This window comes from Zea mays, unplaced genomic scaffold, assembly GCF_902167145.1.
Source record: "Zea mays cultivar B73 unplaced genomic scaffold, Zm-B73-REFERENCE-NAM-5.0 scaffold_22, whole genome shotgun sequence".
Classification (NCBI taxonomy): Eukaryota; Viridiplantae; Streptophyta; class Magnoliopsida; order Poales; family Poaceae; genus Zea; species Zea mays.
This window is the reverse complement of record NW_023366838.1, coordinates 311,099-331,436: the sequence shown is the minus strand read 5'-3', so window position 1 is coordinate 331,436 and position 20,338 is coordinate 311,099. Positions and strand designations below refer to the sequence as shown.

Here is a 20,338-nt window from a genome sequence, read left to right as displayed (position 1 = left end):
CAACCCCCATTTTTGTCGAAAATAGCCATGAACGACCATTTACAATAATATCGAAGGCTAACACCTACGGATTTTTGACCAAGAAATGGTCTCCACCAGAAATCCAAGAATTTGATCTATGGCAAGGAAACATATGTGGGGTGAGGTGTGCGAGCCTCTGGTCGATGATCAATGGCCACACAACCCCCATTTTTGTCGAAAATAGCCATGAACGACCATTTTCAATAATACCGAAGGCTAACACCTACGGATTTTTGACCAAGAAATCGTCTCCACCAGAAATCCAAGAATATGATCTATGGCATGGAATTATATGTCGGGTGAGGTGTACGAGCCTCTGGTCGATGATCAATGGCCACATAACCCCCATTTTTGTCGAAAATAGCCATGAACGACCATTTTCAATAATACCGAAGGCTAACACGTACGGATTTTTGACTAAGAAATGGTCTCCACGAGAAATCCTAGATTTTGATCTATGGCAATAAAACATATGTGGGGTGAGGTGTACGAGCCTCTGGTCGATGATCAATGGCCACACAACCCCCATTTTTGTCGAAAATAGCCATGAACGACCATTTTCAATAATACCGAAGGCTAACACCTACGGATTTTTGACCAAGAAATGGTCTCCACCAGAAATCCAAGAATGTGATCTATGGCAAGGAAACATATGTGGGGTGAGGTGTACGAGCCTCTGGTCGATTATCAATGGCCACACAACCCCCATTATTGTCGAAAATAGACATGAACGACTATTTTCAATGACACTGAAGGCTAACACCTATTGATTTTTGAACAAGAACTGGTCTCCACCATAGATCCAAAATGTGATCTATGGAAAGAAAACATATGTGTATTGAGGTGTATGAGCCTCTGGTTGAAGATAAATGGCCACACAACCCCCATTTTTGTCGAAAATAGCCATGAATAACCATTTTCAATAATACCGAAGGCTAACACATTCGGATTTTTGCCCAAGAAATGGTCTCCACCAGAAATCCAAGAATGTGATCTACGGCAAGGAAACATATGTGGGTGAGGTGTATGAGCCCCTGGTCGATGATCAATGGCCACAGAACCTCTATTTTGTCGAAAATAGCCATGCACGACCATTTTCAATAATACCGAAGGCTAACACGTAAGGATTTTTGACCAAGAAATGGTCTCCACCAGAAATCCAAGAATGTGATCTACGACAAGGAAACATATGTGGGTGAGGCGTACGAGCCTCTGGTCGATGATCAATGGCCACACAACCCCCATTTTGTCGAAAATAGCCATGAACGACCACGACCATTTTCAATAATACCGAAGGCTAACACGTACGAATTTTTGACCAAGAAATGGTCTCCACTAGAAATCCAAGAATGTGATCTATGGCAAGGAAACATATGTGGGGTGAGGTGTACGAGCCTCTGGTTGATGATAAATGGTCACACAACCCCCATTTTTGATGAAAATAGCCATGAACGACCATTTTCAATAGTACCGAAGGCTAACACCTACGGAATTTTGACCAACAAATGGTCTCCACTAGAAATCCAAGAATGTGGTCTATGGCAAGGAAACATATGTGAGGTGAGGTGTATGAGCCTTTGGTTGATGATCAATGGCCACACAACCCCCATTTTTGTCGAAAATAGCTATGAACGACCATTTTCAATAATACCGAAGGCTAACACCTACGGATTTTTGACCAAGAAATGGTCACCACCAGAAATCCAAGAATGTGATCTATGGCAAGGAAACATATGTGGGGTTAGGTGTACGAGCCTCTGGTCGATAATCAATGGCCACACAACCCCCATTTTTGTCGAAAATAACCATAAATGACCATTTTAAATAATACCGATGGCTAACACGTACGGATTTTTAACCAAGAAATGGTCTCCACCAGAAATCCAAGAATGTGATCTATAGCAAGAAAATGTATGTGGGGTGAAGTGTACGAGCCTCTGGTCGATGATCAATGGCCACACAACCCCCATTTTTGTCGAAAATAGCCATGAACGACCATTTTCAATGACACTAAAGGCTAACACCTATGGATTTTTGACCAAGAAATGGTCTCCACCAGAAATCCAAGAAATGGTCTATGGCAAGGAAACATATGTGGGGTGAGGTGTATGAGCCTTTGGTCGATGATCAATTGCCACACAACCCCCATTTTTGTCGAAAATAGCCATGAACGACCATTTTCAATAATACCGAAGGCTAACACCTACGGATTTTTGACCAAGAAATGGTCTCCACCAAAAATCCAAGATGTGATCTATGGCAAGAAAACTTATGTGGGGTGAGGTGTACGAGCCTCTGGTCGATGATCAATGGCGACACAACCCCCATTTTTGTCAAAAATAGCATTGAATGACCATTTTCAATGACACTGAAGGCTAACACCTACGAATTTTTGACCAACAAATGGTCTCCACGAGAAATCCAAGATTGTGATCTATGCCAAGAAAACATATGTGGGGTGAAGTGTACGAGCCTCTGGTCGATGATCAATGGCCACACAACCCCCATTTTTGTCGAAAATAGCCATGAACGACCATTTTCAATGACACTGAAGGCTAACACCTATGGATTTTTGACCAAGAAATGGTCTCCACCATAAATCCAAGAATGTGATCTATGGCAAGGAAACATATGTGTAGTGAGGTGTATGAGCCTCTGGTCAAAGATCAATGGCCACACAACCCCCATTTGTGTCGAAAATAGCCATGAATGACCATTTTCAATAATACCGAAGGCTAACACGTACGGATTTTTGACCAAGAAATGGTCTCCACCAGAAATCCAAGAATGTGATCTATGGCAAGGAAACATATGTGGGGTGAATTGCATGAGCCTCTGGTCGATGATCAATGGCCACACAACCCCCATTTTTGTCGAAAATAGCCATGAACGGCCATTTACAATAATACCGAAGGCTAACACCTACGGATTTTTGACCAAGAAATGGTCTCCACCAGAAATCCAAGAATGTGATCTATGGCAAGGAAACATATGTGGGGTGAGGTGTACGAGCCTCTGGTCGATTATCAATGGCCACACAACCCCCATTTTTGTCGAAAATAGCCATGAACGACTATTTTCAATGACACTGAAGGCTAACACCTATTGATTTTTGAACAAGAACTGGTCTCCACCAGAAATCCAAGAATGTGATCTATGGCAAGGAAACATATGTGGGGTGAGGTGTACGAGCCTCTGGTCGATTATCAATGGCCACACAACCCCCATTATTGTCGAAAATAGACATGAACGACTATTTTCAATGACACTGAAGGCTAACACCTATTGATTTTTGAACAAGAACCGGTCTCCACCATAGATCCAAAATGTGATCTATGGAAAGAAAACATATGTGTATTGAGGTGTATGAGCCTCTGGTTGAAGATAAATGGCCACACAACCCCCATTTTTGTCGAAAATAGCCATGAATAACCATTTTCAATAATACCGAAGGCTAACACATTCGGATTTTTGCCCAAGAAATGGTCTCCACCAGAAATCCAAGAATGTGATCTACGGCAAGGAAACATATGTGGGTGAGGTGTATGAGCCCCTGGTCGATGATCAATGGCCACAGAACCTCTATTTTGTCGAAAATAGCCATGCACGACCATTTTCAATAATACCAAAGGCTAACACGTAAGGATTTTTGACCAAGAAATGGTCTCCACCAGAAATCCAAGAATGTGATCTACGGCAAGGAAACATATGTGGGTGAGGCGTACGAGCCTCTGGTCGATGATCAATGGCCACACAACCCCCATTTTGTCGAAAATAGCCATGAACGACCACGACCATTTTCAATAATACCGAAGGCTAACACGTACGAATTTTTGACCAAGAAATGGTCTCCACTAGAAATCCAAGAATGTGATCTATGGCAAGGAAACATATGTGGGGTGAGGTGTACGAGCCTCTGGTTGATGATAAATGGCCACACAACCCCCATTTTTGATGAAAATAGCCATGAACGACCATTTTCAATAGTACCGAAGGCTAACACCTACGGAATTTTGACCAACAAATGGTCTCCACTAGAAATCCAAGAATGTGGTCTATGGCAAGGAAACATATGTGAGGTGAGGTGTATGAGCCTTTGGTTGATGATCAATGGCCACACAACCCCCATTTTTGTCGAAAATAGCTATGAACGACCATTTTCAATAATACCGAAGGCTAACACCTACGGATTTTTGACCAAGAAATGGTCACCACCAGAAATCCAAGAATGTGATCTATGGCAAGGAAACATATGTGGGGTTAGGTGTACGAGCCTCTGGTCGATAATCAATGGCCACACAACCCCCATTTTTTGTCGAAAATAACCATAAATGACCATTTTAAATAATACCGATGGCTAACACGTACGGATTTTTAACCAAGAAATGGTCTCCACCAGAAATCCAAGAATGTGATCTATAGCAAGAAAATGTATGTGGGGTGAAGTGTACGAGCCTCTGGTCGATGATCAATGGCCACACAACCCCCATTTTTGTCGAAAATAGCCATGAACGACCATTTTCAATGACACTGAAGGCTAACACCTATGGATTTTTGACCAAGAAATGGTCTCCACCAGAAATCCAAGAAATGGTCTATGGCAAGGAAACATATGTGGGGTGAGGTGTATGAGCCTTTGGTCGATGATCAATTGCCACACAACCCTCATTTTTGTCGAAAATAGCCATGAACGACCATTTTCAATAATACCGAAGGCTAACACCTACGGATTTTTGACCAAGAAATGGTCTCCACCAAAAATCCAAGATGTGATCTATGGCAAGAAAACTTATGTGGGGTGAGGTGTACGAGCCTCTGGTCGATGATCAATGGCGACACAACCCCCATTTTTGTCAAAAATAGCATTGAATGACCATTTTCAATGACACTGAAGGCTAACACCTACGAATTTTTGACCAACAAATGGTCTCCACGAGAAATCCAAGATTGTGATCTATGGCAAGAAAACATATGTGGGGTGAAGTGTACGAGCCTCTGGTCGATGATCAATGGCCACACAACCCCCATTTTTGTCGAAAATAGCCATGAACGACCATTTTCAATGACACTGAAGGCTAACACCTATGGATTTTTGACCAAGAAATGGTCTCCACCATAAATCCAAGAATGTGATCTATGGCAAGGAAACATATGTGTAGTGAGGTGTATGAGCCTCTGGTCAAAGATCAATGGCCACACAACCCCCATTTGTGTCGAAAATAGCCATGAATGACCATTTTCAATAATACCGAAGGCTAACACGTACGGATTTTTGACCAAGAAATGGTCTCCACCAGAAATCCAAGAATGTGATCTATGGCAAGGAAACATATGTGGGGTGAATTGCATGAGCCTCTGGTCGATGATCAATGGCCACACAACCCCCATTTTTGTCGAAAATAGCCATGAACGACCATTTACAATAATACCGAAGGCTAACACCTACGGATTTTTGACCAAGAAATGGTATCCACCAGAAATCCAAGAATGTGATCTATGGCAAGGAAACATATGTGGGGTGAGGTGTACGAGCCTCTGATCGATGATTAATGGCCACACAACCCCCATTTTTGTCGAAAATACCCATGAACGACCATTTTCAATAATTCTGAAGTCTAACACCTACGGAATTTTGACCAAGAAATCGTCTCCACCAGAAATCCAAGAATATGATCTATGGCAAGGAAACATATTTGGGGTGAGGTGTACGAGCCTCTGGTCGATGATCAATGGCCACACAACCCCCATTTTTGTCGAAAACAGCCATGAACGACCATTTTCAATAATACCGAAGGCTAACACGTACGGATTTTTGAATAAGAAATGGTCTCCACGAGAAATCCAAGATTGTGATCTATGGCAATTAAACATATGTGGGGTGAGGTGTACGAGCCTCTGGTCGATGATAAATGGCCACACAACCCCCATTTTTGTCAAAAATAGCCATGAACGACCATTTTCAATAATACCGAAGGCTAACACCAACGGATTTTTGACCAAGAAATGGTCACCACCAGAAATCCAAGAATGTGATCTATGGCAAGGAAACATATGTGGGGTTAGGTGTACGAGCCTCTGGTCGATAATCAATGGCCACACAACCCCCATTTTTGTCGAAAATAACCATAAATGACCATTTTAAATAATACCGAAGGCTAACACGTACGGATTTTTAACCAAGAAATGGTCTCCACCAGAAATCCAAGAATGTGATCTATAGCAAGAAAATGTATGTGGGGTGAAGTGTACGAGCCTGTGGTCGATGATCAATGGCCACACAACCCCCATTTTTGTCGAAAATAGCCATGAACGACCATTTTCAATGACACTGAAGGCTAACACCTATGGATTTTTGACCAAGAAATGGTCTCCACCAGAAATCCAAGAAATGGTCTATGGCAAGGAAACATATGTGGGGTGAGGTGTATGAGCCTTTGGTCGATGATCAATTGCCACACAACCCCCATTTTTGTCGAAAATAGCCATGAACGACCATTTTCAATAATACCGAAGGCTAACACCTACGGATTTTTGACCAAGAAATGGTCTCCACCAAAAATCCAAGATGTGATCTATGGCAAGAAAACTTATGTGGGGTGAGGTGTACGAGCCTCTGGTCGATGATCAATGGCGACACAACCCCCATTTTTGTCAAAAATAGCATTGAATGACCATTTTCAATGACACTGAAGGCTAACACCTACGAATTTTTGACCAACAAATGGTCTCCACGAGAAATCCAAGATTGTGATCTATGGCAAGAAAACATATGTGGGGTGAAGTGTACGAGCCTCTGGTCGATGATCAATGGGCACACAACCCCCATTTTTGTCGAAAATAGCCATGAACGACCATTTTCAATGACACTGAAGGCTAACACCTATGGATTTTTGACCAAGAAATGGTCTCCACCATAAATCCAAGAATGTGATCTATGGCAAGGAAACATATGTGTAGTGAGGTGTATGAGCCTCTGGTCAAAGATCAATGGCCACACAACCCCCATTTGTGTCGAAAATAGCCATGAATGACCATTTTCAATAATACCGAAGGCTAACACGTACGGATTTTTGACCAAGAAATGGTCTCCACCAGAAATCCAAGAATGTGATCTATGGCAAGGAAACATATGTGGGGTGAATTGCATGAGCCTCTGGTCGATGATCAATGGCCACACAACCCCCATTTTTGTCGAAAATAGCCATGAACGACCATTTACAATAATACCGAAGGCTAACACCTACGGATTTTTGACCAAGAAATGGTCTCCACCAGAAATCCAAGAATGTGATCTATGGCAAGGAAACATATGTGGGGTGAGGTGTACGAGCCTCTGATCGATGATTAATGGCCACACAACCCCCATTTTTGTCGAAAATAGCCATGAACGACCATTTTCAATAATTCTGAAGGCTAACACCTACGGAATTTTGACCAAGAAATCGTCTCCACCATAAATCCAAGAATATGATCTATGGCAAGAAAATATATTTGGGGTGAGGTGTACGAGCCTCTGGTCGATGATCAATGGCCACACAACCCCCATTTTTGTCCAAAACAGCCATGAACGACCATTTTCAATAATACCGAAGGCTAACACGTACGGATTTTTGAATAAGAAATGGTCTCCACGAGAAATCCAAGATTGTGATCTATGGCAATTAAACATGTGTGGGGTGAGGTGTACGAGCCTCTGGTCGGTGATAAATGGCCACACAACCCCCATTTTTGTCAAAAATAGCCATGAACGACCATTTTCAATAATACCGAAGGCTAACACCAACGGATTTTTGACCAAGAAATGGTCTCCACCAGAAATCCAAGAAAGTGATCTATGGCTAGGAAACATATCTGGGGTGAGGTGTACGAGCCCCTGGTCGATTATCAATGGCCACACAACCCCCATTTTTGTCGAAAATTGCCATGAACGACTATTTTCAATGACACTGAAGGCTAACACCTATGGATTTTTGACCAAGAACTGGTCTCCACCATAGATCCAAGAATGTGATATATGGCAAGAAAACATATGTTTAGTTAGGTGTATGAGCCTCTGGTTGAAGATAAATGGCCACACAACCCCCATTTTTGTCGAAAATAGCCATGAATGACCATTTTCAATAATACCGAAGGCTATCACATTTGGATTTTTGCCCAAGAAATGGTCTCCACTAGAAATCCAAAAATGTGATCTATGTCAAGGAAACATATGTGGGGTGAGGTGTATGAGCCTCTGGTCGATGATCAATGGCCACAGAACCTCTATTTTGTCAAAAATAGCCATGAACGACCATTTTCAATAATACCGAAGGCTAACACGTACGGATTTTTGACCAAGAAATGGTCTCCACCAGAAATCCAAGAATGTGATCTACGGAAAGGAAACATATGTGGGGTGAGGTGTACGAGCCCCTGGTCAATTATCAATGGCCACACAACCCCCATTTTTGTCAAAAATTGCCATGAACGACTATTTTCAATGACACTGAAGGCTAACACCTTTGGATTTTTGACCAAGAACTGGTCTCCACCATAGATCCAAGAATGTGATCTATGGCAAGAAAACATATGTGTAGTGAGGTGTATGAGCCTCTGGTTGAAGATAAATGGCCACACAATCCCCATTTTTGTCGAAAATAGCCATGAATGACCATTTTCAATAATACCGAAGGCTAACACATTCGTATTTTTGCCCAAGAAATGGTCACCACCAGAAATCCAAAAATGTGATCTATGTCAAGGAAACATATGTGGGGTGAGGTGTATGAGCCTTTGGTCGATGATCAATGGCCACAGAACCTCTATTTTGTCAAAAATAGCCATGAACGACCATTTTCAATAATACCGAAGGCTAACACGTACGGATTTTTGACCATGAAATGGTCTCCACCAGAAATCCAAAAATGTGATCTACGGCAAGGAAACATATGTGGGTGAGGTGTACGAGCCTCTGGTCGATGATCAATGGCCACACAACCCCCGTTTTGTCGAAAATAGCCATGAACGACCATTTTCAATAATACCGAAGGCTAACACGTACGAATTTTTGACCAAGAAATGGTCTCCACCAGAAATCCAAGAGTGTGCTCTATGGCAAGGAAACATATGTGGGGTGAGGTGTACGAGCCTCTGGTCGATGATAAATGGCCACACAACCACCATTTTTGATGAAAATTGCCATGAACGACCATTTTCAATAATACCGAAAGCTAACACCTACGGATTTTTTACCAACAAATGGTCTCCACCAGAAATCCAAGAATGTGGTCTATGCCAAGGAAACATATGTGGGGTGAGGTGTATGAGCCTTTGGTCGATGATCAATGGCCACACAACCCCCATTTTTGTCAAAAATAGCCATGAACGACCATTTTCAATAATACCGAAGGCTAACACCTACGGATTTTTGACCAAGAAATGGTCTCCACCAGAAATCCAAGAATGTGATATATGGCAAGGAAACTTATGTGGGGTGAGGTGTACGATCCTCTGGTTGATGATCAATGGCGACACAACCCCCATTTTTGTCGAAAATAGCCATGAATGACCATTTTCAATGACACTGAAGGCTAACACCTACGAATTTTTTACCAACAAATGGTCTCCACAAGAAATCCAAGATTCTGATCTATGGCAATAAAACATATGTGGGGTGAAGTGTACGAGCCTCTGGTCGATGATCAATGACCACACAACCCCCATTTTTGTCGAAAATAGCCATGAACGACCATTTTCAATGACACTGAAGGCTAACACCTATGGATTTTTGACCAAGAAATGGTCTCCACCATAAATCCAAGAATGTGATCTATGGCAAGGAAACTTTTGTGTAGTGAGGTGTATGAGCCTCTGCTCGAAGATCAATGGCCATACAACCCCCATTTGTGTCAAAAATAGCCATGAATGACCATTTTCAATAATACCGAAGGCTAACACATACGGATTTTTGACCAAGAAATGGTCTCCACCAGAAATCCAAGAATGTGATCTATGGCAAGGAAACATATGTGGGGTGAATTGTACGAGCCTCCGGTCGATGATAAATGGCCACACAACCCCCATTTTAGTCGAAAATAGCCATGAACGACCATTTTCAATAATACCGAAGGCTAACACCAACAGATTTTTGACCAAGAAATGGTCACCTCCAGAAATCCAAGAATGTGATCTATGGCAAGAAAACATATGTGGGGTGAAGTGTACGAGCCTCTGGTTGATGATCAATGGCCACACAACCCCCATTTTTGTCGAAAATAGCCATGAACGACCATTTTCAATGACACTGAAGGCTAACACCTATGGATTTCTGACCAAGAAATGGTCTCCACCATAAATCCAAGAATGTGATCTATGACAAGGAAACATATGTGTAGTGAGGTGTATGAGCCTCGGGTCGAAGATCAATGGCCACACAACCCCCATTTTTGTTGAAAATAGCCATGAATGACCATTTTCAAAAATACCAAAGGCTAACACATTCGGATTTTTTCCCAAGAAATGGTCTCCACCTGAAATCCAAGAATGTAATCTATGGCAAGGAAACATATGTGGGGTGAGGTGTACGAGTCTCTGGTCGATGATCAATGGCCACACAACCCCCATTTTGCCGAAAATAGCCATCAACGACCATTTTCAATAATACCGAAGGCTAACACGTACGAATTTTTGACCAAGAAATGGTCTCCACTAGAAATCCAAGAATGTGATCTATGGCAAGGAAACATATGTGGGGTGAGGTTTACGAGCCTCTAGTCGATGATAGATGGCCAAACAACCCCCATTTTTGATGAAAATAGCCATGAGCGACCATTTTCAATAATACTAGAGGCTAACACCTACAGATTTTTGACTAAGAAATGGTCTCCACCAGAAATCCAAGAATGTGATCTATGGCAAGGAAACATATTTGGGGTGAGGTGTATGAGCCTCTGGTCGATGATCAATGGCCACACAACCCCCATTTTTGTCGAAAATAGCCATGAACGACCATTTTCAATAATACCGAAGGCTAACACCTACGGATTTTTGACCAAGAAATGGTCTCCACCAGAAATCCAAGAATGTGATCTACGGCAAGGAAACATATGTGGGGTGAGGTGTACGAGCCTCTGGTCGATGATCAATGGCCACACGACCCTAATTTTTGTCGAAAATAGCCATGAACGACCATTTTCAATGACACTGAAGGCTAACAACTACGGATTTTTGACCAAAAAATGGTCTCCACCATAAATCCAAGAATGTGATCTACGACAAGGGAACATATGTGGGTTGAGGTGTACGAGCCTCTGGTCGATGATCAATGGCCACACAACCCTAATTTTTGTCAAAAATAGCCATGAACGACCATTTTCAATGACACTGAAGGCTAACACCTACGGATTTTTACCAAGAAATGGTCTCCACCAGAAATAAAAGAATGTGGGGTGAGGTGTACGAGCCTTTGGTCGATGATCAATTGCCACATGACCCCCATTTTTGTCGAAAATAGCCATGAATGACCATTTTCAATAATACCGAAGGCTAACACGTACGGATTTTTGACCAAGAAATGGTCTCCACCAGATATCCTGGAATGTGATCTATGGCAAGAAAACATATGTGGGGTGAAGTGTATGAGCCTCTGGTCGATGATCAATGGCCACACAACCCCCATTTTTGTCGAATATAGCCATGAACGACCATTTTCAATGACAGTGAAGGCTAACACCTATGGATTTTTGACCAAGAAATGGTCTCCACCATAAATCCAAGAATTTGATCTATGGCAAGGAAACATATGTGTAGTGAGGTGTATGAGCCTCTGGTCGAAGATGAATGGCCACACAACCCCCATTTTTGTCGAAAATAGGCATGAATGACCATTTTCAAGAATACCGAAGGCTAACACATTCGGATTTTTGCCCAAGAAATGGTCTCCACCAGAAATCCAAGAATGTGATCTATGGCAAGGAAACATATGTGGGGTGAGGTGTACGAGCCTCTGGTCGATGATCAATGGCCACACAACCCCCATTTTGTCAAAAATAGCCATGAACGACCATTTTCAATAATACCGAAGGCTAACACGTACGAATTTTTGACCAAGAAATGGACTCCACCAGAAATCTAAGAATGTGATCTATGGCAAGGAAACATATGTGGGGTGAGGTGTACGAGCCTCTGGTCGATGATAAATGGCCACACAACCCCCATTTTTGATGAAAATAGCCATGAACGACCATTTTCAATAATACTAGAGGCTAACACCTACGAATTTTTTACCAAGAAATGGTCTCCACCAGAAATCCAAGAATGTGATCTATGGCAAGGAAACATATGTGGGGTGAGGTGTATGAGCCTCAGGTTGATGATCAATGGCCACACAACCCCATTTTTGTCGAAAATAGCCATGAACGACCATTTTCAATAATACCGAAGGCTAACACCCACTACTACATATATGACTATTTAAGACACACCATTAAAGACTCATATAAGTACATTTTATAGAAGTGTCTTATATCATACGATGTTGAGTAAGATAAGACAATTTTTTGGAAATCCGTCTTAATTGGAAAAGTTTTTTGAGACAGTTACATCGTAAAAAATGTCTTATATTGATTTAAGACATGTTTTTATTATTAACTGTCTCAAATAAGGATAGTATTTGAGTCATCCCTACTTTAACAACTGTCTTAGATGGCAATGAGTATTTGAGACACTTCTATGTATGAAACCATCTCAAATAAGAATACTATTAGAGTCGTTTAGACTATAAAAACCGTCATATATGTTAGTGAGTATACTAGACACTTATAAATATGGAACCGTCTTCACATGATAGTCTGACAAGACGTATATGAAAAATGTAGCAAATAGTGAAATCACCTTCACTACACCAAAATCATACACTTCCTACGGTTTTTTAACCTCCTACAACTTTTATAACAAACCGTAGGAAATAAATAACTTCCGAGAGGCAACTCGTAGCTCTAGGAAATAAATATAACTTCCTACGATATTTTATAAAAGCTGTCGGAAGTTAAAAAACCATAGGAAGTTAGATAACTTCCTAAGGCCTCCTCTAGGAAGTTAGGTTTCAGCTGTTGACCAGTCAAACGAAAAGCTAACTTCCTACGGCTGGCTCTAGGAAGTTAGCTCTACGGCCTCCTCTAGGAAGTTAGGTTTCAGCTGTTGATCAGTCAAACGAAAAGCTAACTTCCTACAGCTGGCTCTAGGAAGTTAGGTTTCAGCTGTTGACCGAGTCAAACGAAAAACTAACTTCTTACGGCTGGCTCTAGAAAGTTAGCTGCCCAGCTAACTTCCTACGGCCTCCTCTAGTAAGTTAGATTTCAACTATTGACCAGTCAAACGAAAAGCTAACTTCCTATGGCTGGCTCTAGGAAGTTAGCTGCCCAGCTAACTTCCTACGGCCTCCTCTAGGAAGTTAGGTTTTAGATAAGTCATTTTGTTTCTTATTTAGATTAAAAATATTTTTAAACCATCTAAATTTATATTATATACCACAACTTCACATTAAAGCTAAACCTAGAGCAGTGCCAAACAACTCCATAGCGTGTAGTTAGTTGTAGCTGAATTCGAGAGATTGAGGTCTGGATTAGCTCGCCCCAGCATGTATAAAACAATTATAATTCGATGACCAATAGAAAATGTTTCATTCTGTTTCCTAATATATTTAGATTCAATGTACGATCATCTCGAGTCGTTTCGCAAAAGAAATTTATGTCTAATGAAAAATACTTCAATATGAACAGAAGACAAAGGTCAGAATTTGATCCCAAATTCTCCATCTCGATACGGCAAGTTCAATCTGTTTAAGCAAAGCACAAATATATCTGTTTTGGACCAATGGGCCTAGACATACACAAGTAGTTCCCAGGCCTAATCCAATCTCCAGGCCCAGGAAAAACAACCCCGGACCGCGTGCGTTTCGCTTCCGCCCCTGCTGTTTCTGTTTCTTGGCGTTCACCCCCTCTTTCTCTCGTGGCGACGACGGCGACCGTCGCCTTCCCCTACGCGCTAGGTGCCAGGGTCCGTCGGGTCCTTCGCTGGCGACGAGCAACTACCAGGTATGCCGTATTCCCACCCCTTATCTTACCTTCGTGCTATTCGGATCTAAACGGAGCTACCAAACCCTAACTTATGCTATTTGGTTACCTGCATCCGGATCTGATCTAGTAGTTACTAGTGTATGCGTGTTTAATGCCTACTAATTTTGATTTTTTGTAAACATTATGGCCCATGTACTTTACTGGCTCCGCACCCTCGTTTGGAACTTTGGATTAGCTGGCTGATTTCTGAGATCTTATTTTCCGTATATATTGCGCATGATAATTTTGATCGTTCGTTTATAGGCAACCTAGTGGTGTGTTCGGGAACGTTTTCGCGGGCGGGCGGCGGCCCCAAGTGGCGAAGATGATCCGACTACCGACGTATGCAGCAGGAGGCGTCCGTTGCCATCTTCTTCTCCTTTGAGTAAGCTCAATTTTATTTTCTTAATTTTGCTTAAATGCCTTTTTCGGTGCATGGAAAATCTGCACTCTCTGTTTTCATTTTATCACTGTATCAATGTGGCACGCTGCAATATTTTGTTCTCTTTCACAATGTTATTAGAGTATGGATAGAGAACTAGAAATTAATTAAATTGTAGTCTCTTTGATATGGCATCTCCCAAGATAATGGGCAAATATTTGCAAAACGAAGTACTACATATTAGGTCTATATATCAAGCGAGTGTCTTTTTTTAGTTGCACAGGACCATGCCTTTCACGGATGTCTTAATTCTTCAGTAATGTAATCTCTTTCCATTTTGTGTGTCGTCCTTTGCACTTCCATATACTACATGAATAATGCCAGCTTTGCAGTTATTTTTTTATTTGCTCGACATATATATGCTTTGTTAAGCCATGGATATATCTTATTTTCACTACCTCAATGGTCTTAAGCTTGCTAATCAGTTCATCTATGTGCTCTTGTTGCTATATTATGCATGAGATGTTAGTCTACAAGCTTGTGCAGCTATGTCTGTTTAGGTTTGAGCAATACGTTAAGTGATTGCAAAGTATTTGTTCCATTTAGCATGAAACTCCAGCTATACTATAATTTGTTTGCTTCTTGCTTCCAAGGCAAGGGGTATGCATTACAGGCTAGGTAATAACCCTATAGTTCTTATTTCTAAATACCCGGCAATTATTTTTTGATGTACCATAAGATTCAAGTTGCTCAATAATAGCTAACAAGTATAAACCATGTTTCAGGTATATGATACTAGCAACATCCACATTATCAACATTCGTGAAGTATATATTCTATGTTAGTGACATGCTAATGGAAGGTCAATGGGAGAAAAAGGCAGTGTATACATTTTACTTGGTTCGTGAGCTATATGTGACTTTCCGCAACTTCAGAATTCGCATTGCAGATTATGTGCGCTACAGAAAGATCACTTCCAACATGAATGAACGCTTTCCAGATGCTACATCAGAAGAGCTCGATGTGTAAGTTTTATATTTTATCTTTTGGTGATTCCGTTGACTCAACTATAAAAATTGTCATTAAATTTTATTGTATTCAGGAGTGATGCTACATGTATTATTTGCCGTGAGGAAATGGCTACAGCAAAGAAACTGCTCGATGGGCATCTGTTCCATGTGCATTGTCTAAGGTCGTGGCTAGAACACCAACACACTTGCCCCACGTGCAGAGCTCCAATCATTCCCGCAGCATGGGATCTCTCCATTTTTTTAGTTGTTAACCATGACCACTGCATTTCCACAGAGAAACAGGAGAACAGGCTAAAGAAGAGGTTCCTCTACGGCTTCTCCATGGGAGCTTCAGCTCCACAGGAAGGATTCTCTCTACTGGGACGATGTCGTGCTGCTTGCCCCAATGTGCAAGGTCAGATCCTTAAATGTTGATCTCAGTCTGTTGTGCTTGTACTGACATGAGCATTTGATCACTGGGACTGCGCAGTCAATAATTTTCGTGAATGTATACAGTAAACACCGATGCGATGATAGGAACATTGTTGTTCACCAGTTATAATCTTGTGCCTTGTTTTTGTGGGTTCAACATCCACTGAGATCTTTACAAATAAACTTGACAGGCCACATTTTGCAATTAACCATGAAGATCTGACACCGTTATTTCCAAATATGTACTATGGTCAGTAATTTTTTCTACTTCTTTAAAACTGAGTATTATGTCTTGTGGATTTATTTCAGGGTTATTGTATATTAACAGCCAACAGTAGTGTCGAAGGAGCACAAGATGATGTGTGAGCACAAAGTGGCCAGCAAGAATGGAGTCATGGAACATCGGCAGGAGGGGTGCGACAGCGGCAACCGATGTATCCCTTGGACAATCTGGTTTTGACATGATGCAAATCAATGTGCTGTACATTGTATTCTGCACTTGCACAGATTGTTTGGCTAATTACAGGATTATCTCAATGTTTTGGTTTGGATTTAGAGTACACTTATGTATGACATATTTATTGGTACTCATCTATATTATATTAATTATATTATTATTAAATATATGTGTGTGTTTCTCTTTCAAATTATTATAATGTGGTATCTCAAATGAACATAAATTGAATAATATATTGTTATTTAAGTCAATTTGTTTAAATCTTATTCAGACGGTTCTAAAAATGTCCAATATCGGTCTTCTAAATAAGACGATTTCCAAAACGTCCAATATCAGTCACCAAAATAAGACGGTTTTTATATTGCAAGCGTTTATTAATATAGAACATTTTAGACAGTTTACTAAATAACTTGTGACTTAAAATGTTCATATACTCGACGGTTATTTTGAAAAAAGTGTCTTAAATAAACATAATTTAAGACAGGTTATTGGACAAAATGACTTAAACAAATACCTTTTTTGGACGGTTATAAACTAACAATGTCTTATGTAATATCTTTTTAAGACGGTTTGCAACCATCTTAAATGTGGGACATCTTTTGCGACTCCATCAAATTTGGACACTTGAGAAACGTCTTAATAAGTGAAAATTAACCGTCTCATATAATAGGATCTGTAGTAGTGACCTACGGATTTTTGACCAAGAAATGGTCTCCACTAGAAATCCAAGAATATGATCTATGGCAAGGAAACATATGTGGGGTGAGGTGTACGAGCCTCTGGTCGATGATCAATGGCCACACAACCCCTATTTTTCTCGAAAATAGCCATGAACAACCATTTTCAATGACACTCAAGGCTAACACCTACGGATTTTTGACCAAGAAATTGTCTCCACCATAAATCCAAGAATGTGATCTATGGCAAGGAAACATATGTGTAGTGAGGTCTATGAGCCTCTGGTCGAATATCAATGGCCACACAACCCGCCTTTTTTGTCGAAAATAGCCATGAACGACCATTTTCAATAATACCGAAGGCTAACACATTCGGATTTTTGACCAAAAAATGGTCTCCACCAGAAATCCAAGAATGTGATCTATGGCAAGGAAACATATGTGGGGTGAGGTGTATGAGCCTCTGGTCGATGATAAATGGCCACACAACCCCCATTTTAGTCGAAAATAGCCACGAACGACCATTTTCAATAATACCGAAGGCTAACACCAACAGATTTTTGACCAAGAAATGGTCTCCACCAGAAATCCTAGAATGTGATCTCTGGCAAGAAAACATATGTGGGGTGAAGTCTATGAGCCTCTGGTCGATGATGAATGACAACACAAACCCCATTTTTGTCGAAAATAGCCATGAACGACCATTTTCAATGACACTGAAGGCTAACGCCTACGGATTTTTGACCAAGAAATGGTCTCCACAATAAATCCAAGAATGTGATCTATGGCAAGGAAACATATGTGTAGTTAGGTGTATGAGCCTTTGGTCGAATATCAATGGCCACACAACCCCCATTTTTGTCGAAAATAGCCATGAACGACCATTTTCAATAGTACCGAAGGCTAAAACATTCAGATTTTTTACCAAGAAATGGTCTCCACCAAAAATCAAAGAATGTGATCTACGGCAAGGAAACATATATGGGGTGATGTTTACGAGCCTCTGGTCGATGATCAATGGCCACACAACCCCCATTTTTGTCGAAAATAGCCATGAATGACCATTTTCAATAATACTAAAGGCTAACACGTACAGATTTTTGACCAATAAATGGTCTCCACTGGAAATCCAAGAATGTGATCTATGGCAAGGAAACATATGTGGGGTGAGGTGTACGAGCCTCTGGTCGATGATCATTGGCCACACAACCCCCATTTTTGTCGAAAATAGCCATGAATGACCATATTCAATAATACCGAAGGCTAACACGTACGGATTTTTGACCAAGAAATGGTCTCCACCAGAAATCCAAGAATGTGATCTATGGCAAGGAAACATATGTGGGGTGAATTGCATGAGCCTCTGGTCGATGATAAATGGCCGCACAACCCCCATTTTAGTCGAAAATAGCCATGAACGACATATTTTCAATAATACCGAAGGCTAACACCTACAGATTTTTGACCAAGGAATGGTCTCCTCCAGAAATCCAAGAATGTGATCTATGGAAAGAAAACATATGTGGGGTGAAGTGTATGAGCCTCTTGTCGATGATCAATGGCCACACAACCCCCATTTTTGTCAAAAATAGCCATGAACGACCATTTTCAATGACACTAAAGGCTAACACCTATGGATTTCTGACCAAGAAATGGTCTCCACCATAAATCCAAGAATGTGATCTATGGCAAGGAAACATATGTGTAGTGAGCTGTATGAGCCTCTGGTCGAAGATCAATGGCCACACAACCCCCATTTTTGTCGAAAATAGCCATGAATGACCATTTTCAAAAATACCAAAGGCTAACACATTCGGATTTTTGCCCAAGAAATGGTCTCCACCAGAAATCCAAGAATGTGATCTATGGCAAGGAAACATATGTGGGGTAAGGTGTACGAGCCTCTGGTCGATGATCAATGGCCACACAACCCCCATTTTGCCGAAAATAGCCATGAACGACCATTTTCAATAATACCGAAGGCTAACACGTACGAGTTTTTGACCAAGAAATGGTCTCCACTAGAAATCAAAGAATGTGATCTATGGCAAGGAAACATATGTGGGGTGAGGTTTATGAGCCTCTAGTCGATGATAAATGGCCACACAACCCCCATTTTTTATGAAAATAGCCATGAGCGACCATTTTCAATAATACTAGAGGCTAACACCTACGGATTTTTGACCAAGAAATGGTCTCCACCAGAAATCCAAGAATGTGATCTATGGCAAGGAATCATATGTGGGGTGAGGTGTATGAGCCTCTGGTCGATGATCAATGGCCACACAACCCCCATTTTTGTCGAAAATAGCCATGAACGACCATTTTCAATAATACCGAAGGCTAACACCTACGGATTTTTGACCAAGAAATGGTCTCCACCAGAAATCCAAGAATGTGATCTACGACAAGGAAACATATGTGGGGTGAGGTGTATGAGCCTCTGGTCGACGATCAATGGCCACACAACCCTATTTTTTGTCGAAAATAGCCATGAATGACCATTTTCAATAACACTGAAGGCTAACACCTACGGATTTTTGACCAAGAAATGGTCTCCACCATAAATCCAAGAATGTGATCTATGGCAAGGAAACATATGTGTAGTGAGGTGTATGAGCCTCTGATCAAAGATCAATGGCCACACAACCCCCATTTTTGTCGAAAATAGCCATGAATGACCATTTTCAAAAATACCAAAGGCTAACACATTCGGATTTTTGCCCAAGAAATGGTCTCCACCAGAAATCCAAGAATGTAATCTACGGCAAGGAAACATATGTGGGGTGAGGTGTACGAGCCTCTGGTCGATGATCAATGGCCACGCAACCCCCATTTTGCCGAAAATAGCCATGAACGACCATTTTCAATAATACCGAAGGCTAACACGTACGAGTGTTTGACCAACAAATGGTCTCCACCAGAAATCCAAGAATGTGATCTATGGCAAGGAAACATATGTGGGGTTAGGTTTATGAGCCTCTAGTCGATGATAAATGGCCACACAACCCTCATTTTTTATGAAAATAGCCATGAGCGACCATTTTCAATAATACTAGAGGCTAACACCTACGGATTTTTGACCAAGAAATGGTCTCCACCAGAAATCCAAGAATGTGATCTATGGCAAGGAAACGTATGTGGGGTGAGGTGTATGAGCCTCTGGTCGATGATCAATGGCCACACAACCCCCATTTTTGTCGAAAATAGCCATGAACGACCATTTTCAATAATACTGAAGGCTAACACCTACGGATTTTTGACCA

At 41.2% G+C, this 20,338-nt stretch overlaps 1 protein-coding gene across 3 annotated transcripts; it reads left to right on the top strand.

Annotated features, from left to right (window-relative positions):
- Positions 1-13,891: 13,891 nt before the first annotated feature.
- LOC100279006 (uncharacterized) lies at positions 13,892-16,562 on the top strand. Of its 3 annotated transcripts, NM_001407569.1 has the most exons (7): positions 13,912-14,093; positions 14,379-14,499; positions 15,282-15,358; positions 15,446-15,521; positions 15,599-15,688; positions 15,802-15,921; positions 16,248-16,560. In NM_001407569.1, exons 2-7 carry the CDS (start codon positions 14,459-14,461, stop codon positions 16,261-16,263), a joined length of 420 nt encoding a protein of 139 aa, NP_001394498.1. In that variant the 5' UTR covers positions 13,912-14,093; positions 14,379-14,458; the 3' UTR covers positions 16,264-16,560. The 3 variants fall into 3 exon arrangements, with proteins under 3 accessions (XP_035819593.1, NP_001394498.1, NP_001145552.1); XM_035963700.1 differs by having other exon boundaries at positions 13,892-14,093; positions 15,282-15,521; positions 16,267-16,562; NM_001152080.2 differs by having other exon boundaries at positions 13,913-14,093; positions 15,282-15,521.
- Positions 16,563-20,338: the final 3,776 nt, after the last annotated feature.